This window comes from Phaenicophaeus curvirostris, chromosome 2 (assembly GCF_032191515.1).
Source record: "Phaenicophaeus curvirostris isolate KB17595 chromosome 2, BPBGC_Pcur_1.0, whole genome shotgun sequence".
NCBI lineage: Eukaryota > Metazoa > Chordata > Aves > Cuculiformes > Cuculidae > Phaenicophaeus > Phaenicophaeus curvirostris.
In genome coordinates this window covers 9,658,928-9,681,912 of record NC_091393.1, presented here as the reverse complement: position 1 = coordinate 9,681,912, position 22,985 = coordinate 9,658,928, and the positions used below count along the sequence as shown (strand labels likewise).

At 43.5% G+C, this 22,985-nt stretch overlaps 2 protein-coding genes across 4 annotated transcripts in view; both read left to right on the top strand.

The window, feature by feature from the left end:
• The window catches only part of SMIM8 (small integral membrane protein 8), a 723,388-nt gene extending 709,456 nt beyond the window's left edge, over positions 1-13,932 (top strand). Inside the window, exons 1-3 of one of the 3 annotated variants that reach the window (XM_069851301.1) lie at positions 8,310-8,375; positions 10,339-10,480; positions 11,810-13,932. In XM_069851301.1, coding sequence (XP_069707402.1) covers positions 10,361-10,480; positions 11,810-11,968 — 279 coding nt within the window. In that variant the 5' untranslated portion in view covers positions 8,310-8,375; positions 10,339-10,360 and the 3' untranslated portion in view covers positions 11,969-13,932. Of the gene's footprint in view, positions 1-8,309; positions 8,376-9,410; positions 9,464-10,338; positions 10,481-11,809 lie in introns of those variants that run through there. The other 2 variants (XM_069851300.1, XM_069851302.1) reach the window with 2 other exon arrangements.
• Positions 13,933-14,183: 251 nt separating this feature from the next.
• On the top strand, positions 14,184-21,225 carry C2H6orf163 (chromosome 2 C6orf163 homolog). Its single transcript, XM_069852638.1, is given in 7 exon segments — positions 14,184-14,261; positions 15,222-15,378; positions 17,049-17,143; positions 17,689-17,752; positions 17,755-17,781; positions 20,798-21,005; positions 21,007-21,225. Coding segments are annotated over 7 exon segments (837 nt in total). The 3' UTR covers positions 21,215-21,225.
• The last annotated feature ends 1,760 nt before the right edge of the window (positions 21,226-22,985 follow it).

Genomic DNA, 22,985 nt, shown 5'->3' with positions numbered 1-22,985 from the left:
TCACTCTTTCATGCCTAATAAATTTTAACTCCTCAGAGCAAGAAATAAGCCCTTCGGTTTGTTGGTGAGTAACCCTCTGCATGCTGTGATCTTAAAAGTAGAATTCCACAACCAGTTAAATAGTGCTTAAAATACGCATGTGGTGTGCAAAAACATCAGCTTAGGTACTTATCTGCCACCTGACTACAGGAATGCAAATAAAAGACTAGATGGAAGAGGGCTCAGCAACTCCCCAGACTGGAGCTGCTTAATTTCACTTTTAGACCTGATGTTCACATGGGTTTCTTCTGCAGTGGCTTGGGACAAATCTCCTTCCTTTCTGGGCTTAAGGATCTTAGCTACCAAATACTAATTTCTCTGAAAATACTACTACTGAACTACATCTTCAGTAGGCTTCGCAGCCTTAAGCAGCTTGGCATTCTTTTTTATAGCCAGTCGTGACAAAATCCCATCTTGTGTTGTATTTGGGGAAACCGCAAACATCACTTAGTAACCCAGCAGCTGCTGCTGAGTGTGATGCTTTGCCAGCTGCTAATTGCTGTGGTCTCTTCTCCACAGCCATGAATGGGTTTTGAGAGAGGGCAGACACAGTTCATTGTTTTCTTTGTTACTTTGGTAAACTGTGTAATTAAATAAAACCCAAACAAACATATAAGTAGCCAAAATGACTTTTTTTTTTAAGTTCTGATGTCTGTATTTCTCCTACACAGCTACTACTGCATTCTCCATCACCTTTGTGCCAAACAGGTCACTCATCTCTCCCAATGCAAACAAGAACTCCCTCTGCAGCAAATGATCATCAACATCAATAAGTATTACTACTCCATTTGGGCTATTGTTGCAATGCTTTAGTCAACTAAAAAAAAAAAAAAGAACTGATAAAGTCAGATTTCCACTTGCCTTTGGCCACATAACAGTTTGTAATTCTAGTAGGTACAAAGTACTGCAACAGTACAATTAAAAGAGGATTTTATCTGTGATTTATGCTGGCTGATGGGACACTCTTATGAGGCTATTATCAAGTTTGTTTGGCATTAGAAAAACAACTTCTCATTTGGCAAAACTATATTTTGTAACAAGAAGCTTTGACTTACCTGCGTCTCAGTGAATGATTACACCTGGACCCCAGCTTTCTAGTTGCATTAACAATCAATGATTCATTTCCGAGAAAGGGAGTTACTGCTTTAAGCCTTGAAAATGGAAACGGCTCGTCTCCTAGGTAATATAAACTAAACGAGTGTAACCTGATCATATCTGCTGGCACACTGAAAAACACGAGGAAACTACAGCATTTGTTTAAAGTTACAGGCTTTATCTGCACCTTTTGAGCACTTATCGGCATCAGCTGTAGTGCTGCACGCTTTGTGCTTTCCCATTAGTGACAGCACAACCTGAAGACACACGCGCTGGGGCATCCAAAGCAGCGGGCGATGGTCAGTGACAGTTTGTGAGACGTGTAACCTGTGCACCTGCAGGCCGAGAAGTCACTTGAGCACCTCAGTCTGGCATGAACACGTGCAGAAGACTCTTCACGAAGAGCCTGCCTTTCAAGTGCCATTCCTACAGGAATGACCTGGAGGATCCAGCCAGCTTCCCATTTCAGGTGCTGCTTCACTACTAATCTTGGTCTCATCCAACTAATGGTCTCCCTCCAGTATTAACTTTACTACAATATCAAAATAGCAAGAAGGGCCTTCACAAAATATTTATTGAATCTTAGCACCCCTTTCTAGTACAGCTTATTAATTTTTTTTCACAAGAACATTGTCCATGTGGAAAACTTGAAATCTCTGGATGAAATTATAGTAACCTTCTGAAATCATACAACTGACCTAAGAGCCTTAACTCCCACCCTGTGTATTCCTTGATATTTTACACCAGATTTGTATTTCAGGTTCACTTGGGCAAGTGAATTGTCCACTAAAGACACATATTCTTTTAGGCACACATTACTCTGGTCAATACAGAAAGGTTCAGACAGATGTTTCTATTAGAATTTTAAATTAGTTTTCCCAAGTAACTGGAGTCTGGTTTCTGTTACTAAAACGTATTTTAGTTACTGTATGTGCTAATAAATTCCTGCATAGAACTAGGCAGCTAGGCCGCTTGCCATCAGAAAGCCCATCACTTCATTTTTCATAACTAATCAACAGTCCTGCTTAATGAGCATCAATGCTTTGACAGACATTTTTATCTGGGCAGCATTACAAAAAAAGCAGAAGGCCCAAAGTCCTTCCCTGTTAAATGAATACTTCAGTCGCAGCATAATTTATTCCACTTAAATTTACTGTGGCTTTTATCTGGGAATTATATGTGAATGTTCAGTAGTTTTAAAAGAGGAGGGTATCACACAGGCTAACGCATGTGCCTGAATCAGCAGCTTGGTACTGTCCCCAGAGAAGCTGATGCCTCCGGAGTGTGATAAATGGTGCCAGCTTGGAGCTGGACTGCAAGCAGCACAGAGCCCCAAGGTGCCTGTTGGAGGGACTTACCTGCCAGGTGAGTCCTCTCCTCCCAGTACTGCAACTGAATGCCTGACAAAAGCCATGGCCAACTGAATAAGATTCATTTCCTACCAGTAATTCAAAGGCCAAAATCACTGTAGTTTGAGATTATCTGTAGTACTGAGAGCGCTAAAATTTACCTTTGAATCTAAACTTTATTGTGGCACTAAAGGCATCTGGGCAATTGTAACTGTCCTACAGAGATGGAACTGCGTGGTTACACTCCTGTCACTGAAACCTCAAAGCTGTTTAAGCATTTTTATGACACTCATAGTTTTATCCCCATCCTATCTGCTATATGAACATTAGACACTGCCACTCCCCACTGCATTCCATTCCATGGCAGTATTTATATATTAGAAGACAACTGCAAGGTGTCTTTTTATTTTGTCTTCAATATTTATATATTAAAAGCTGAAGAGCTCCAGATGACAAAGTGTCAGAGTCCCTTATGACTGAGTTCACTCTGTTAATCTTGTGAAATTTCTACTCTCCAGAGTCTTCCTAGGAGCTGTGCTCCCTGCCTGAGAGCTGGAGGGTGCCTAGATTAGAGAGGCCACTAGCTTAAGAATTTTAACTTATTAGAGCTTAGGCTGATTGGGAACGCCAGTGTTGCTGGCAGAGGTTGGTCCTGGTCTGTGTCCCTGCTTCCAACTGCCTTCCCACCTGCATTGTCCTGCTTCCCTTAGTCTGTCTCACCCATCAACTGAAAAATAATCATTGTTCTTTTTTCCTTTTCCAGCAAGGTTAGTTTTCAGCTGGAACAGGGAGAAAAATCAACATACTCCCAGACTGAGTAGTTCTGAGTCCTGATGCAAGGAAGGCTGCAGCAACTACAAGTGAGAACAGGTCTCCTCTTGCCCCCTCCATTTTGGAGGTTCAGTCTTAGATTAGCTCAAGTTCATCTTTAAACCCTGACTCTAGGGCTGTATTGCTGTAATGAGCAAATTCAGTGCTACATTGTTTCTCTGTTCTTCCTTTTCAGTAGAAACTTGCTTTTTCTTTCCAGAGGGGATGCTTTGGGTTCTGATATTCTATTCCCAGTCAGGAACAATTTGCCCACTCACTAATGAAAGTAGAGCTAAACAAAGTGCCTTTTCCCTTCCATACTGAATTCAGTTAAAAGGATTTATAAGTTTGATCAGAATTCAAAGAATAACATTTGCTTTAATCTTTGCTGGAAAGCACAACCAGGTGATTTGTTTGTCTCTCAGAGACAGAGCCGGCTAACAAGGGTTATAGAAGACATATACATTAATAATATTACAAAACACAGACTATCCACTCTTAACAGACTTTTTGTTTTAAAAAGCACCTCACCTTAAAACTGGTTTGGATTGTCAGGGTTAGGGTCCCAACTACTGCATGCTGCTGCCTGAAAACTGTGCTTTCTTTCAATGGGAACGATACAAATGAGTGTCAGCAGATGAAAAGCAGCATAAGAGCTCTTGAGCCTTACATGAGCTGAGCAAAAACCAAATAGAGCTCTCAATGCCACCTCTGTCTAGCTGGAGAGCTGTTTGTTACATCTTCTGCATTCATAGCCTTGATATTCACGTCCTTGAGGCCTACAAGAAAGCTGGGGAAGGACTGTTTACAAGGGCATGGAGTGATAGGACAAGGGGAATGGCTACAAATTGGAAGGGGAAAGGTTTAGACATTAGGAAGAAGTTCTTCACAGTGAGGGGGGTGAGGCACTGGCACAGGTTGCCCAGGGAAGCTGTGGCTGCCCCATCCCTGGAGGTGTTCAAGGGCAGGTTGGATGGGGCTCTGGGCAACCTGGTCTGGTGGGAGGGGAGTTGGAACTGGATGGGCTTTAAGGTCCCTTCCAACCCAAACCATTCCATGATTCTATATGGCAACACTGTTTCACATGCCTCAGTGCAATAGCAGTTCCCTTCAGCATTAGCTCTAAGTAAGATGGAGGAAGTACTAGTAACTCCTAATTTTTGCTTTCCCTTCTTCCCCAGACATTCAGGACTAAACAATTCCCAGTCATCAACTCTAATTAAAATATCATGAAACTCACAGTGTATAAACATTGTAAAAATCAGACAAACGGGAATGCAAATACACACTACACATTCACATATGAAGACCCTAACAAACACACAATGGGCGTTGACCCTCTCACTACAAATCACACTAGTGCTGAAGTCCCAGTGTTGATGCAAAAAGAATCATTTCTGTCCACAGCAGCTCTGTAGCTGTGTGTCTAAAGCAAGCAAAGGCTTATCAGTAGCTTGAGGCATCCTATCTTTATTTTGAAGACAATGTGAAGCTCTTTTCTTGTGCGGTATTTAAAATAAACAGGAGCTGTGAGGTGAATCAGCAAAGATGTGGAGTTACGCTGCTGCTCCCCGGACTGCATTAGGCTGGCAATCGCATGCTAACAACGTCTGTAGGACACAGCATCAGATTTGCTCTGTTCCCTACGGAGACTCTTCTGCAGCTCTAATGATAAGGGGATGCGAGTCTCAAGAAAAGCTGAAACTGCTATTAAGTTCTGAATGGCCATGGCACACAGCACAATACCAAATGCAGAATCCCAAAGGAATTTATTTAAAAGGAAAATAAATCTCAGTAACAGCCTCAGGTTTGGAAAAAGAAGGGCTTTTTTCATGGTTACTTTTCAGGAGAGACATTCAGATGTGACTCAGAAATACCACCAATGTTTACAATTCTACCCTTTACAGAGTCCCTTCTATAAAAAGATGCCAGACAACTTTACAAGCCTTAATGGACTGAGCATTTCAACATCCTGTTGGGTCAGATGATAGCAACATAATATTCACATTAAGATAAAATAAGACACTTTACCACAGTCATAAAGCAAAACTAGAAACGCTAAGCAGTCCAAGCTGTTCTTCACTGCAGAGTTAATATGGTTAGACTGCACCTGCTCAATGTACTTTCAGTGCCAGCGTTCACATCAAAACAATCCCTGTTTCCATGCCCCCCTCTGCTCTTTCTATACAGAAAGCTTTATCCCACAACCCTTCATATGGAGAATGTTTTCTCTCCAGCCAACAGTGTTCTTTGTGCTCTGTATTAATAACACCTGGATCTTGCCTGTCCTTCATAGGAAAGATGGGAATAACTACCACACTAGCAGCAATTTAACAATCCTAATCACCATTATCAGGCAAATGTGTGCTGGGATAAACTCATCCACCACCTGGAAAATACTGTCACCTGTGGCTGAGTCTGGGTCAGGAGTTTCATCTGTGTGTGCTGGGTCAGCTGACGGCAGTAACTGCTGGGAGTGGGAGCAGGCACTGATAAGCTAGTGCACTCGTTAGTGCGAAAATGCAAATGTTTTCCATGCCCATACACAATGTACTGATTCATTGGGAGACGTGTGCAGAACATCTCCTGCAGCACTGTAGAAACTCCCCCTTCCCTCAAGGAAACAAGTCACCCTCCCCTAAACCAAGGCTCCTGCAAAAACCTTGTATCAGTTTCTTTTAACTACACAAACCTCAAACCAAACAAGAGCAGTGGCCTTCACTCAAAAAGAAAAGAAAAGAAAAGAAAGAGTTATTCTCTTTCAAGGGATTTCAAACAACATCATCTGTGTGATGCACGCAGCCAAAACAATAGCTACTAGATTAGCAGGTGGTACCTTGCAAATTAAATGTTACAGAAAACACAGATATAGTGTTCAATCCTCTCTTGACACCACAACTTATTTTCCTACTATTTTTCTCACCTCATGCTATTTACACACAGCAAAAAAAAAATCTTTAGATACACCATCTGGATTTATAAGGGACAAGTTAAGCTGCAATAGCCTATCACTCTGCCAACTTCCAAAAAAATAATGCAGTTTGATTCCTGCAAAAGAATCATGGAATGGTTTGGGACGGAAAAGATTAAAGCTCATTGAGATCTAACTCCCCTGCCATGGGCAGGGACACCTTTCAGTAAACTATGTTGCTCATAGCCTCATCCAGCCTGGTCTTGAACAATTCCAGGGATGGGGCATCCATGACTTCTCTGGGCAACCTGTGCTAGTGTTTAAAAAAAGGAAAAAGGAAAAAGAAAAAAAAAAAAAGAAAAGAAAAAAGTAATAAAAGAAAGGAAACGATGGAGCAAATGGTTCTGAGAGCCTGGATACCTCTACATTTATGTTTGTCTTGCTCTGCCTCCATGGCTCCGCTAACCAGATGCTCCTTCAAAGCCCTCTCACACACCTTCCAGGTGCAGAAAAGTGTGAGCTGGGGTTGGTGAGTCCAGAACTACGCATTTTATTATACTAATCCCAAACCTCAGTAACTTTATCCATCACATCTCAGTTTTCCCACCCATTACCTAGGGAAGCACTAAGCAGGATCTCTCCCTTCCTAACAGGAACTGGTTTTTCCAAAGTTTGAAGTTTCTACCCAGCTTTCTGACGTGACTGAAACTGCCCAGTGGCATCAAAGCCCATGGAGACAGAAAGGGAGGCACAAGCAGGCCGATGGGATCACATGGGCTTTGATTCCTCTGGACACCAGGTGATTTTATTAATTTTACTGTTTACAAATGACAGGAAGGAGTTTCCAGATGCCTGAAATCTTGAGTTCAGATCTAAATATCAGGAACTGGATGTTTAACTCGCAGCATATTTTTCTGCCAAAACAAATGCACTTCCAGTGAAACACCCCTTCCCGACCCCAGCACTCAGAATCAACAAACAGGGGAATCTCACTGCTTCTCTTTCTCCATTTCCCACATTTAAAATATAATTGTTGCTGTCCCGAGCACCAGGATTTGCACCACTGGGATAAATCCTGCACAGCTCTGTGGAGTTTACAGGAGATTTCAGGGCTGGCCACTAACCAGGGGCCAACAGTCAAAGTTGCTCCTGGGCTGGGGGTTGCAGCGAATGGCAGCTGCCCAGCGCTGAGGAGCACCTCAGTGGGGAAACGCTCCTCTTCTGGCTGAGCCAGCCTCTTCTCCCAACTCCTTATCACAGAATCACAGAATGGTTTGGGTTGGAAGGGACCATGAAGGTCATCAAGTCCAAACACCCCCCACGGTGAGCAGGGACATCTCCGACCAGATCAGGTTGCTCAGAGGCCCATCCAACCTGACCTGGAATGTTTCCAGGGTTGGGACATCCATATCCACTCTGGGCAACCTGCTACACCCTCAGCATAAAATATTTCTTCTTTGTATCTAGTCTAAACCTCAGCACAGGGCGGAGATGGAGATGTTGAGGCAGGAGGGCCCGCAGAAATCATCAGAGACATGGAACACCTTCCCTATGAAGAGAGGCTGAGAATGTTGGGGTTGTTCAGCCTGGAGAAGAGAAGACTCTGAGGAGACCTTATTGTGGCCTTTCAATATGTAATCTGGGCTTATAAGAATCATAGAATCACCAGGTTGGAAGAGATCATCGAGTCCAACCATTCGTATCAATCACTAACCATGCCCCTCAGTGCCTCGTCCACCCGTCCCTTAAACACCTCCAGGGAAGGTGACTCAACCCCCTCCCTGGGCAGCCTCTGCCAGTGTCCGATGACCCTTTCCGTGAAATATTTTTTCTGATGTCCAGCCTGAACCTCCCTTGGTGGAGCTTGAGGCCATTGCCCCTAGTCCTGTCCCCTGTCACTTGGGAGAACAGGCCAGCTCCCTCCTCTCCACAACCTCCTTTCAGGTAGCTGTAGAGAGCAATGAGGTCTCCCCTCAGCCTCCTCTTCTCCAGGCTAAACAAACCCCCCGTTCTGTCCCCTCACAGCCCGCCCCCCCCGAGAAGCGGCCTCAGAGGGGGGCGGGGCCGCTCTGTGCGCGCGGCCTCCGCCCGGGGGGGGGCGCGCGAGCGCAGACTCGTTCCTCCCCCTCCCCCGCTGCTAAAGGAGCGGGCGCCCGGCGTGGAGGCGGGGGGTGAGCAGCGAGGTGGAGGGGGAGAGACGGGAGGCTGAGAGGGCGCGTGAGGCGCGGGGTGGGGAGCGGGGGTCGGAGTCCCCTCGGCGCCGCGGGGCGGGTTGTGCCCTTCGTACAGTCGCTGGGGGGGGAAGCAGCTTGGGGTGACGCAGCCCGCCCGCTGCCAAACGCGTCCCTGAGCGCCTCGTCTGCCCGCCCTGTGAACCCCCCAGGGGTGGGGACTCAAACGCCTCCCCGGGCAGCCTGTTCCAGTGCTCAAAGACCCTTGTGGGGAAGGAATTTTTCCTAATGTCCGATCTGAACCTCCGTCGGCGCAACCTGAGGCCATTCCCTCTTGTCCTGTCCCCTGTCACCTGGGAGAAGAGGCCAGCACCCTCCTCTTCACAACCTCCTTTCAGGTAGTTGTAGAGAGCAATGAGGTCTCCCCTCAGCTTCCTCTTCTCCAGGCTAAACAACCCCAGCTCTCTCAGCCGTTCCTCATAAGGCCTGTTCTCCAGCCCCTTCACCAGCTTTGTTGCTCTTCTCTGGACTCGCTCCAGAGCCTCAACATCCTTCTTGTGGTGAGGGGCCCAGAACTGAACACAGGATTCGAGGAGCGGTCTCACCAGTGCCGAGTACAGAGGGAGAATAACCTCCCTGGACCTGCTGGTCACACCATTTCTGATCCAAGCCAAGATGCCATTGGCCTTCTTGGCCACCTGGGCACACTGCTGGCTCGTGTTCAGCTGCTGTCAAGACTCCCCCCCAGGTCCTTCTCCAGGCAGCTTTCCCCAGCCTGCCGTGCTGCACGGGGTTGTTGTGTCCCATCATAGGACCCACTGCTTGGTATTGTTGAACCCCATCCCACTGGTCTTGCTACCCTCACAGTTTGGGCTGCATGGGGTAGTCGAGCAGAGCTGCTGGGCAGTTCTGCCTCATGTACGGTCTGGCAGTGTCCCTCGCCTGCACCTGGGCACCGTGTGGCTGCCTTTAGGTGACCTCCACACAAAAGGTTTAACCTTTGACGTGTTTTATCCACTTTTCCTCAGGAGGCATCTTGCCTGGGACCTGCCCCTTGCATGTGGAAATTGGGTCTTCAGGCTGCTGGGGTGAATGGGCAGTGACCATGGTACAAGAGAGTCCCACGTAAGAGGATGTCTTTAAAAAAAACAGTGTGACCTGAGGTTATCTTTTTAGACTGAAGAGTGTTGCTAGGTCCTCCTCTACTCTGCTCTTGTGAGACCCCACCTGGACAGCTGTGTTCCATTCTGGAGTCCTCAGTACAGGAAGGATGTGGCTCTGTTCCGACCAGTCCAGAGGAGGCTACGAAGACGATCAGAGGGTTGGAGCACCTCCCATACAAGGACGGGCTGAGAGAGTTGGGGTTGTTTAGCCTAGAGTAGAAAAGGTTCTGGGGAGCCCTTATAGCAGCCTTCCAGTACTTAAAGGGAGACTACAGGAAGGCTGGGGAGGGGCTCTTTATCAGGTAGTGCAGTGACAGGACAAGAGGTAACGGTTTTAGGCTGAAAGAAGGTAATGGTTTTAAGCTGAAAGAAGGGAGATTTAGATGAGATCTTAGGAAGAAAGTTGTTACTCTGAGGGTGGTGAGGCACTAGCACAGGTTGCCCAGGTAAGTTGTGGATGCCCCATCCCTGGAAGTGTTCAGGGCCAGGCTGGAGAAGGCTTTGAGTAGCCAGTGGAAGGTGTCTGCTTGTGGCAGGGGGGTCGGAACTGGTTGATTTTTAAGGTCCCTTCCAACTCAAACCTTTCCGTGATTCTACGATTAATTTTAAGATGCATAAAATTGATGAGATTGGAAATCATTGTGCTTAAGCTGGGAATGTTAGGTAACACCAAAGGCAGCATGGACACAAACTAAAGTTTATGCTGTGAAAAGACAAGCTGAATGTGAACTCATATTCACTGAATGTAGTTCTTTAATTTTTTTTGTAAAAATGACATTGATTTTTCATTCTGTTTTTAGGAAGTACTCTACATTAATTAAAATGTCTTCTGCCAAACCTCCACATGAAAATGAAACACACAAAGATAGAGCACCGGGACTGAGGAGTGTTCGAACAACTATGCTCTTCCGAGCTGTGAACCCAGAGCTTTTCATTAAACCTGTAAGAGGCTCATTCTGAGAGAAACTAAATATGCTTGGACAGACACGGTTTCTGTAAAATAATCATTGCAATTCTATGTGCTGTTACATAACCATCTCTTGTTATGCAAACCACCTTGTAATGTACCTAAAAATATTTTTACTTTTTTCACTCTAATTGTTAAGAGCACAGAACATTACATTGTTTATTCCAGTTTTTACTTCACTGTTACATTGTCTGATTCTTTTGTACCTAGCTGAGTTACTTACAGAAAGACTGTTTACTGACATATTAACTGTGTAATTTGACAGATTAAGTAATAGGTGTCCTCTTTAGTACTTAAAAGAGAGCAAATCATAGAATGCAAGCTTTTTGATATGGAAGGAGGGGGTCTGGGGTAGCTCTCCTATATTTGGATTTTTCTTTTTCCTGCTTTTATAATTAAGTTGCTAATCACAGAATGGTCGGGGTTGGAGATCATCCAGTCCAATCCGCTGCTAAAGCAGGTTCACCTACAGCAGGTTGCACAGGAACATGACCAGGTGGTTTTTGAGTATCTCCAGAGAAGGAGATTCCACAACGTCTCTGGGCAGCCCATTCCTGTGCTCTGTCACTCTCACAGTAAAGATGTTTTTCCTCATGTTAAGGTGGAACTTCCTGTGTTCCAGTTTCTACCTGTTGCCCCTTGTCCTGTTGCTGGGTGCCACGGAAAAGAGTTTGGCCCTGTCCTTTTGACACCCATCCTTTAGATATTTATAAGCATTGATAAAATACCCTCTTGGCATTCTCCAGGTTAAACAGGTCTCTCAGCCTTTCTTCGTAAGAGAGATGCTCCAGTCCCCTTGACCATCTTCATGGCATTACTGAAGATACTCAGGTTTTATTTATGCTAGCAGAACCCTGCAAGACCAGATGAAATTTTGTGCATATAATAAAATTAGATGTGGTAATACATGACCTGGTTTAGAGGAATGTAAATAATGTTGCTTGGCAGAGGCAGAGTTCATCATCCCAGTAGCATATCCAGATGAATTCTGTTAGAAGTTTGTAATACTTGTAGTTTTTAGTTTTGGCCTGCTCACTCCTGTTCAAGCAGCATTTGCCACCTGCAAAAGTCAGAGTACTGAGAGTCTTCTTTTTCATAAGGGATTCCTTTCGCTATCAGAAAATCAGACGTCCCTTCCTGCTGCTTATTGAAGTTGTTTGGATCACTCTGCATGAAGGCAATGATGGTTTTTGCTGTTGTCACGATAGCCCACTGTTTAATTTTCTGAGATTGAGGAATGTAATGTTTCTGATGAATGAAAAATGTTTTGACTAAAGATGTGCACTAATTTTCTTTTTCGTCAGAACAAACCTGTGATGGCATTTGGACTTGTAGCAATTTCCCTCTGCGTGGCCTACCTTGGTTATCTGCACGCAACAGTAGAGAATAAAAAGGACCTTTATGAAGCAATCGACAGGGAGGGCACCAGGTATATGAGGAGAAAAACTTCCAAGTGGGACTGAGAACATAAGGAAGGAAATCAGCAAATCAGTCACAGAACTTTTCGAGACAACTATGGGTTTTTTTCTGTCCATTGAAATAATGGATAAATTGCTATTTAATCCAATTTTAATGCCTTTATACAATGCCATACCTGTATGAATAAATTGCAATTAAGATACATGCAAGCATAAAAGAATTGTCTGCGGTCCCCACAGGATGTCAGAAGACACACAGTTAACTCTGATGTACAGTCAAGACCAGTAAATGCCTTAGAAATTTACGTGATAGTTTAGTTCACTTCTCCCTTTGTTTTGGTTAAGTGAAAACAGGGCTTTGTCTTTTTAATAGAAGTCATAATGTATTGTTTGTGAAGAGAAAAAGCTGATCTCTTGATCTTTTGAAAGCTGCTAATTAACAGTGCTGCACTTAAAATAATTTTAAGGCAAGAAATATCTGATAAAGCAGCCATGAAGGGTTTTATTTAATAAAGGAATTTGTAAAATACTGGCCAAAATATCCTTGGATGGATGCTAATATACTCTTCCTTACAGATGAAGAAAAATGAGTTGGTAGCTAGATAGAGGAGAAAAAGGGAAGCAACTGCTTGTGCCAAGAGAAAGGCAGGAGGAACTCAGCCATTACCTTTCCGCTTTGGCATCAGACAGCAGATCAATGAACACACCTGTGCCAGCTTGCCAGTCGGTACGTGTTAACTCCAGGTTAGCCAGAGCTTCTGGGGTTTTCTTGGCTAGTCAGCAGTAGTTTATTTAAGCTGCATTAAAAAAACCTAGGTTTCTCTGTATTGCAAAGTACATAATATTACATTAATTTATTATAGGTTACTGAGCTCAAATTAGGGAATGGGGGAAAGACGCGGAGAAAAGAACATGTCAGTGTGAACAAGCCCAGTCTTGCCGAACAGCACTGGCTGTGTGGTGGGAGGTGACCACTCGGCCGCGTGCTGGTGGCTGGAGGGCAAGTGGGCAGTGTGGTGTCTCCTTAGCCCATGACGTGGTCTCCCATGAGCCTCTGCCTTGAACAAAATGTATGGACAGGTGCTTTCCTGTGCAGCACTGAGGCCCTCTCCTATGGTCTTATGATCTTCTCCAGCTACTTCTGTGTGCCTGACATTTTCTAGATGGTACTGCATCAGCCAAACTCCAGAACACGTGCTGGGAGGGTGCATACCAGGCTGTGCCCTTTTTCCACCACGGACCCTTATTAATGGTCCGGTTGTATTTTTCCACTCAACAACTTGTGTTTACAGCCCCATCAAGGGCTTCCAAGAAGCTGAGAGACCACTTTTGTTACACCCTTTTGGCCAAGGTGTCTTCTGTCAGGCTAAAGAGGAAAGAATATGCAGGGACATCTGCTTTGCAGCTCTGGAAATTGCTTTGCATTTTGTTACTGAAGATAAAAACAGTTAATGACTGCCTTGAGGGACAGCAGTTGCTCTTTGTTTTTTTCTGTATCTCCTTCCAAATCCTTCGCTTTGAACCTGTGATTTTCCTCCTGTTTGCATTTTATAGTTACCTGTATCCTAAATTCAGCTTGGTTTGGCTATTTCTTCCTGAGAAGGGAAATGAGCTCTACATTTGATAAAACTAAGAATAAAATAGTATTTTTACAGCCGTTAAAAGCGTTTCCCCCAGCTTCCTCACAACACCAAGGTCTTAGCCAAATTTGCAAGCTTGCAGGTGAGGAAGCTACTTGCCTGTTGGGGGCTGAAAGAATTTCCAGATGAATTGATTGAATGTTCAGAACTGTCACATGCTGTGCATGTGCTGTAGAGTATATTTGGTTTGATAGGATGTGATGGATCTTTAGAATTAATTTGTTCTTTTAAAAAAATTACTCAGGATTTTAGCTTTCTTCAGTTCATTAAAATGCACGCGGTTTGTATATTTGCAATACTAGTGCTACAGTAAGCATTTTAATCTGTTTGGATTTTTTTTTCTCTGCAAGGTTTTAAAATATACACTTTGATCTTTACACCTTCAGGTAATTTCAAATGAGAAAACACAGTCTCTTATTTTCACATATTTGGGAATAATACGGGATTTGGGTTCCCAAAATTTTGAATTATGTTTTGGGACATGAATATGGATCTGGAAGTTACTGGGAAATAAGGAGGGGGGCAGGTGGCCAAAGAGGAAAGTGTGGGACTGACCTGGGCAGGGTATAGGTGATATCACACCTAAGTGCTAATGGCACTTCATAGAAGAGCTGTCTGAGATGAGGCCTCGTATCTGTTGGATGGAGTCAAGTTCTGATAATCAGATTAATTTAGACCTGACCCAGGCTGAAGGTAGAGTGAGTATTTAGACTTGTCCTTATTTTTATGGAGCTTCTCCGTGTTTATTTGTGGCAGCCACTGTATAGCTGGTAACTTTAATGTTGGTAATGAGGTAACTCGATGCTACAAAAATTATTTATAAAAAGGAAATAAAGCAGTGCAAATACAGAGAAGAATGCAGTAAATTAATGGCTGTTACAGTATCAAGACTGGCATTTACTATTTTAAGTACCTGATTTATATAATAAAAATCATGTGTGCATAGAAACCCACCCAAACACAACTATAATACATCAGTAACAGAATTTGTTCATTCAGGTCTGAAAGCACTGCTCCCCTTATGTGTCTGGAGGATAAAGCAAACAAGATCTAAACAGTTTCTTTTGTTCTGTTTTTCTCAATTTCATCCTCAGTAGAGTAATAATCATCTACAGTGGATGACAGCTGCCTTGACAGGAACTGTGAGTCAAATTGATTTCCCAGGCAGAGGCTTTTTCAGGTTTTTGCCAGTTCCTCATTGTCTGTGCTGGCTTTCACAGCTTTACCAAGAACAGTAACAGAAAGCTATCCGAAACGTTAGCCGTTGCACTGTTCCTAAAATCCACTTAGACTACATAGTTTGAAGCCTGCTGTGATGCTGCTTAACTGTTACTGGGGAAAGTTAGTTCTTTGTGGGCAAAGCCAGCCCTGCCTCGTGACAGTTGCCGCACAGGGAGCTGTATGAAGGCTGGAAGGGATTGCTTCAAACAGCCCTCCCTTATCATCTACCTACAGCATGTTACTGAGTTGTCAGCGTGTGTGAATCCTCATCTGAAGGCAAGTATTTTGGCTAACTTGGTAGAAAATAATGGTCAATGATTTTCTAACCTCACTGGTTTGCATGTTTTCTGTAGCAACAAGTATTTATGCCTGCAAGCATGCGATCTATCAGGAACAGAGTTCTGATGTTTTAGTAACTGTATTACAGAAATTACTAGAATACCACAAGGATTAGAAGTCCCAATCTAGACTTTTTTGTTTGTTGTGGTGTATGTTCAAAAATAACACCACTAGCACCTTTCAGCGCTACTTTTGGTTGGACTTAGAAGTAAAAGATTTTCAGAACACAATAACACTCTCATCATGGTATACTGGGCAAGTTTGTTTCTGAAATCCTTTCTTCACAATCTGAGATTTAGGAAAACTCCAAGAGCTGTTGTATCCATCTGTTCTTGACAGACATGGATTCATTCATATCTTGGTAAGAAAGAACTGCACTTACCTTCTGAATATTAATAAGTCCAGCATATTCAGAGGGGGAACCGTGTCAGCTGTCCTGTGGGGCATTCCGATTTGGGCATAATGAAGAACAAGGAGAATTAGCTCTAGGACTGTTAGCAAATGTTTTCTAAGGCTCAGGTAGTCTGGGAGGAGCTATGCGTGACAAGATTTGTGAAGCTCCTTCAACAGGACACAGCTGGGACATTTTATCTTGCATCCTACCTTATACTTGATTCTGGTTGCTGACCTTAGACCGAGGCTCTGTAGAACTTTTTGAGATCCAGTTCCAGCCCCCCTGCCATGGGCAGGGACACCTCCCACCAGACCAGGCTGCCCAAGGCCCCATCCAACCTGGCCTTGAACACCCCCAGGGATGGGGCAGCCACAGCTTCCCTGGGCAACCTGTGCCGGTGCCTCACCACCCTTAGAATGAAGAACATACTCCTAATATCTAGTCTAAATCTTCCCCTCTACAATTTAAAGCCATTCTCCCCTGTCCTATTACTCCATGCCTTTGTAAAAAGTCTCTCCCCAGCTTTCTTGTAGCCCCTCCAGGTACCAGAAGGTCGTTATAAGGTCTCCTTAGAGCCTTCTCTTCTCCAGGCTTAACAACTCCAACTCTCTAAGACTGTCCTTGTAGGCATTTTTATCCACTTCCCTCTGTGGTGGCTTCTCTTATTCTGGGCAGTCTTTGGTGCTGAACATCAGTCTTTCAAATGAGTTAGCAGGGCTACCTACTTTATTTCACAACATGTCCACAGGAGGAGACAGTGATGCTAATATTTTACTTAGATCTCATTCATGTTGCTAGCAGGAGTGACCCCAGCCTAGGCCCTCTCAAGTTGTGTGTCCCAGCTCCATGCTGCTTCACTCCCCCTTTCTAGAATGGATTAGCTGTGCTCTTGCAGCACTGGGCTGGCCTTTCTTGGGCCCTGGACAGACACAGCAGCCCTAGAGACAGAGGGATTGCTTTGTATATGCATGTTTTGTTCCAAACACCTGAAATATTCTACCATGTCCCCCTGAGAATGTTTATTGTGTGCCCCTAAAGTGACATGGAAGCATCTGAGGGTATCTTGGGGCAAGGGACCTCTCTGAATGCCTTGGAGGATTGAGAGAGTACAGGGAGCCCCAGAGGGTACTGTCTCATTCCTAGTGTCTAAAGAGAACAAAGCCATTCCTGATGCTGCCACGAGGTTTGGTTGCAGACATAACTCGGTAAGTAATTCTCAAGAAAGCTGAGGACTGACCTATTGCTTGTGCTGTGTGAGTGACCATCAGGACAAGGAGTCAGGAGGGACACCCATGATGCTCTCCTATTGTGCAGCTTTGCCTAGAGGATGAGAGTTGGGTTCAGCACCTTCCTGTTATGTGTTACACACAGTAATAACTGTGTTTTCCCCCATGTGAAATCAAAGTGCATGTATTTTAGCCTTTCGATTTTTTACTCAACTGTGGAGCCAAGCAAAGGGGTCAGGAGAGAGGCAGAGGTTTCTGCACTGTGGTCAGTTGCTGTACATGAACCACTTGTGTTGATTGTGCAGAGACTGGAGCAGACTTTCAATAAGAACAACATAAAACCGAGGAAACAGAGATACAAGAGCACTTGAAAAAAATGAAAGCTGATCTTCGGTCTCAGGTAAATTAAATTACACTCCTGTCATTTAACTGATGATGTTTCTTTGGAATAATTGCTATAGCATAAAGACAGTTAATGAAGAACTTTGAGGTCACTGCTATAGAGCTGGCATTAATTTCAGCTCATCCTTTGTTCACAGATTTCTGTGTGCACGTATTTCTCCAGTTTCTGATCACAACAAAGCATCCTTTTAATTAATAACAAAATTTACATGTGGTCTGAAAATGACCTCTGTCGGTTGTTAAAGCTGTTCCTGGTGGCACTGTGTAAGATTCTGAAACTGCCTTTTATGTTTATATATATGGATGTATAGTGGTTACAACTGTGGTGGCTCAGTGCTATTGCATGGCCACATTCTAACAGGAATCACTGCAATAAAATTGCTAAATGAGCCAGAATGTCTTTTGCCATCTGGTAGTTAATTTCACTTGCTCTGATTTCTTAGATAGAAAATATAAAACTATTGATTATGTAACTCTGCTTAATCTTAATAGGATGTTAATAGAATGTGAGCTGCTATACTTAAATAGTAACTTGCTTTAGAGGCTGAAATTCACAAAGATGCAGTGGATAAAGCTCTCAGAGAGGCAGCTGCTAACCACATTGCATTTGACAAAACCTTAAACAAAAACTTGGATATTAATGGAGGGCCACGAAGATGATATGAGGGCTAGAACACCTCTGCTATGAGGACAGGCTAAGAGAATTGGTCTTGTTAAGCCTGGAGAAGAAAGGGCTCTGGGAAGGCCTTATAGTGACCTTCCAGTACCTGAAGGGGCTACAGGAAAGCTGGGAAGGACTGTTTACAAGGGCCTGGAGTGATAGGATGGAGGGGGAATGGCTTTAAGTTGGAAGGGGGAGGATTTAAATTAGACATTAGGTAGAGATTCTTCCTGCTGAGGGTGGTGAGGCACTGGCCCAGGTTGCCCAGGGAATCTGTGGCTGCCCCATCCCTGGAGGGGTTCAAGACCGGGTTGGATGGGGCTTTGAGCAGCCTGGGCTGGTGGGAGGTGTCCCTGCCCATGGCAGGGGGGTTGGAACTAGACGACCTTTAAGGTCCCTTACAACCCAAACCATTCTGCGAGTATGAACTGGTTTGCTTTCTTTACTGTGGAAATAGGCAGCATGACAGAACCATGTTTTTGACAACCAAGAATGTCATTCTATGTAACAAGAAAAAAAAGGTGTTTTTTTAACGCTTGCCATAACCAGGACCTTCATTCATCTCAGATTTGAACTCTAGTGCCAGGAGAAGGACTTGACCTGAGAAATTACTGACTTTGTGCTAGATGAGATGTGAGCTTGAGCTAGCTGGATTTTTTAAATCACTTTCAGCATGTTTTACATTTGTTTTTAGCAAATGAATTTCATGGACTTTGTTGAAAATTGGTTCAGGCAGCCACTGAACCTGATTAGGTGCATTTCTTAAGGTCCGGTTCTGTACGGGCTTAACTAAATTTGTCTTGAAGTTTTGTATCTTTGAAAGCTAGAAAGGTATTTCACTGATTTGCTGAACCTGAACCCTAGGTGGAGTGGAGGGAAACTTCCAGCATATCTGTATTCCTAAATGAAGTAGACCTGCTGTAGTTTTGTTTTTCTGTTTATGCTTAGCACATGCTTTATATGCCTCATTGGATAGCTGAGAAAAGCCTCAGAAATCTACAAAGAGAAAGGAAGGCAACTGCCTTCTGGATCTGAGCCTTCCTGCTTGTTGCACCGCTTCACAGGGCTTTTTACCACTAGAGCATGCGAGCTCTCCTCAGGCACTACGCAATCTGTCTAACACCTGTCATCCTCAGTCTTGCAGCCTCCCACCAGCACATGAATGGTGCACAGAGAGCTGCTGGAGTGTTTTGATTTGGAATTTTATTTTATACAAGTTTCTAAATAGCTCTCTGTTTATACCGCAGGCAGTCAAAGCAATGTGCTTGGCATCTCAAGAAGAAAAGCAAGGAGGTTTACAGTGGTATTAAGTTTCCGGCAGAGTTCATTCCATTTTATGGAGCTGTTTTCCAAAGGAGCTCTGTCTTTTGCAGTCATAGCATCTGCTGACAATAGTTGGCAGAAGCTCAGTTCCCTGTGTTTAACCATTCAATTACTTGCCATAAGCCTGTTATATATTTTCATAGGCCTGAGTGCTCAGGATCTGAATGTGTACCATTTGTCCTGATAATATTGGCTCCAGTGACTAAGGACTAGGGAGCCGGTACAGAATTCTATGGCTGAAATGAAAGAAGAGGCAGGTATAACTAAAGTAATTCTAAGATTTGGTGGGTTGTGTTTCTTGCAGTTCATTTGTCTTAACAACAAGCTGCTTACTAGCAGCTATCTTGGAGAAGTTGTGGCAGAAAATTTGCTCGGCATCTTTCTAAGCAAACAGATAGTGGCAGCCAACGAGACATCTCGCTGAACGAGTGATTGAAGTGGTTTTCTATGTAGTATAGGTCAAAGAACTGCTTTCAGCTAAAAGCCTCAGGAATGGCTTTTTGCAGCAGTGCTGAAATGGCTGTTCCACCACCACTAATGGTCACCTGACTTTAGTTAGGCAAGTTTCACTAAACCAACCAAGGATCCAAAGTTTTGCTTTTTATGGCTGATATAAGTCATCAGAAATTAAGATCTCAGGGGCCTACTGTGCCATTCATGACATCTACACAAAACAGAAAAAGATGTGTTCATGCAGAGATCTCCAGGGCACAGGAGGTTCTACCCATGTAGATTAAGCATTGTGAATTAAACAGCTTTGATGTCAAAATAGTAACACCCCCCTCTCCCTTAAGAGTAGAATACATTTCATTTTTTTGACGGCACAAACAACAAAATAACAGTATAGTCTTAACATGAAAAGATCAGTTCAGGTGTGTTCCAGGTGCGTTCTTTTGTAAGGTGGTGTTTTTTTCCTGAGCAGAGTTACACTTAAGTTTCGATGCATTATTTAATACCTTCATTTTCACTATTAAAACATGCCCTTTCTAATAAAGATAAATCACATTTACATAAACTTAGCTGGTCTCTAACTTCTCATGTTAGAAGAGTTAGGTGAAAACATCTCCAGCAAAGTGGAGGGAGCAATAACAGAGGGCAGAAATTGTTTTGTCTACAATGAACTGTTTGGCTCAGTAACCTTAACACATGCCTGGTGCCCCATTTTTTATGTGTCCCTGAGCCAGCATTGGCGAACAGCACCCATAGTGTTTTGGCTACATAATATAAATTATATGTTTCATTACTGATGTGCTAGCACAAAGCTATTCTCAGTACTGCTTAAACAACGTTACAGATTAATTTGTAGTCTAGAAATCATTTCTTAGATTTCACATCAAGACAGCATTTTACTTGGGGGCAGAATTATTCAAAGTCTATTTGAAAATCAATGTGTAGTTAAGTGCTAGCTCAGAGAGACCTGAATGAAGAGTGAAATAGTAATCCTTTGTATTTTTCATTTGGAAGCAAGCATCATTAAATTATCGCTGGATGCAAGACATGCAGAAATTGAATCTTCTGCAGCTGCCTTTCTCTGTGTCATCAGTGGCCTTCTTTTATCGAATTTAGTTTCAGACATCCTACATCAAGTTATGATTTCATGTATATTTATAGTTGAATAAGAGGTTTTTCAACAACCTGAATTTTTAAAAAAATAATCTTTAATAATAGGCATTCTATTAGCTGAGGAACTATATCATGAGAGTATAGAGTAATTGAACAAAGAAAAATGTCATGTGATTAATACTGCCCTGAGTATCACAGAAAGAGAGAATCAGGCTGAGAATGAAAAACATCTCAAAGGAGCAGAGACTGTACATCTTGATGAGCTGGAAAAAGTGATGGTTGCACTGATGAAAGCAGCAGCAGAACAGGTAAAGACTCAAACAAAAACTGGAAAAGATGACAGAACGGAAGGATGGCCTGGAAACTGAAATACAAGCAACAAGACAAGCATTTCAAAAGTATATTGATGCCAGCTTTCCTAACCTGTCCCCTGGACAAGCACGGTTTATTCTGCCATTCAGAAAAGTGTTTGAGCAGAAGGACATCTCAGAAGCAGCAGAGGACAGAATACAGAAGAAGTAATCATAGAAGTGCGAGATTCACAGGCATGAGTAAACACAACTACAAAAGTTGATGCTGAAAAATAAATTCATCTGTGTTCACTAAATTATGTGGGTGTAGTTAGATTGATACAGACAAAAAAAGTCTGAAAATCTGATCAGAAGATCTGTCACTTAGTCATCAGCGCTTGGACTATGAGAACTGTTGCCTCTACTCATGAATACTCTGAACACCTGCAGCTCGCGTTCTGAGATGTGCAGGGCAGTTACACCATGCACCAGCGTGTATGTCTATGCAGAACACCTACAAGTGAGTGGTCTGAAAACTCACCTGGCTTGAGAGACAGCTTTTGGGCAAGAAGTGCGTGCCAGCAGTCATGCAAAATAATTCTCCTGTGGGAGAACTCAAGATGCTTGAAACCTGCATAACCTTAGGCCAGCCTCAATACATTGATTGAGTGTGAGATTCAGCCTGCCTAAACATCTGATTTATCTTCAGAGTGTAATAAGACTTCTCACAGCATTCGTTTAATATTGACTAAAGCTTTGTGTCTATCTCACTGTTACCTGTTCATCTGAAAACACTGTATAGCATCTCCAGTGTGAGCTGAGGAATGTAAAGGAGCTGGTCTTTACTGTAGGTGATAGAAAGTATAATGTGGTGAAGGAACCTCCAAAGTCATCTCTTTTAAGGGAATTTTTAAGAAGCAATCTGTGCAGCCTTTCCTTCCCTTTTGCTCAAAAACAACCCCAGAAAACAAAAAAGCAGAGTAATCTCACAGATCACTCTACCCAACAGCAAAGTGAAGACAAGTCACTGGTTTCTCATGGAACAGTTTAATTCATACAAAACACGTTGAACAGATACTTGGCATGCTCTGGCATTACTTCTGACCTAAATGCCTGTAAAACCTTATGTCACTGAATTGTGGAAATGCTTTCTGTAGAGGGCTGATGCTCCCTGTTAGTTTCTCCTCTTATGCTCTCAATGAAAAGAATCCAAGCTACATATTCATGGTTGTCTAATCAAATGTATAAACTCTGCAGAGCCCAAGGTAAAATTTGTGTTTACATCTTGGAAGTTCATCAGTGTGAAATACTCCATAAGCTCTATAAACATGTTTTAAAGAAAACATTTACATGTGCATTAAGTATAAAAGTCTTTTGAAACTACATGTGGAAAATACTGAAACTGAAGTACCAGCAGCTCATCATGAAATAAAGCTGATGAATGCTTTCTGCTGCCTTAGCTGATTAAAGTCTCACCTCAGCACACACCACAGAGTCCAGATGCTCAGCGGCAGCTGGGGGAACCCAAACAACCCAGTCAGAGGAACGAGCCTCCAGTCCAACCCTCCCTGGGCACCCCAGGAGGGCTGGGAGTGAGACCTGTCACCGCAAATCAATAAGATAGACTTACTGGACAGCCTTGCAGACCGAGGGTGGACAAAGCCTGGATCTATGGGACTCCTTATGGGATGCAGGGAAAAGCATCTTGGGATTGTAGAGAGGCTTATCACGGGGTGTATAGGGAAAGAACCAGAGGTGGGGAAAGGGGTATTGGGGTGGTTTGTGGAAGAAAAAGAGTGGGAAAAGGCAGGGTTAAGGCCTAAAAAGAGGCTGGGTGCATTTAAACAGGGGCTGGTCTTTGCTGATCATACTCTGCACCTGATCAGTGCATTCTGTCCTGTCTTCTCATTGAACTCCATTTCTAACTTTTCCCAGGTGCAGCGCTTCCTCTGTGCATGTGCACACGTAGAGGTCTAGCTGCCAGCAGCTGGAGCAGGACCAGA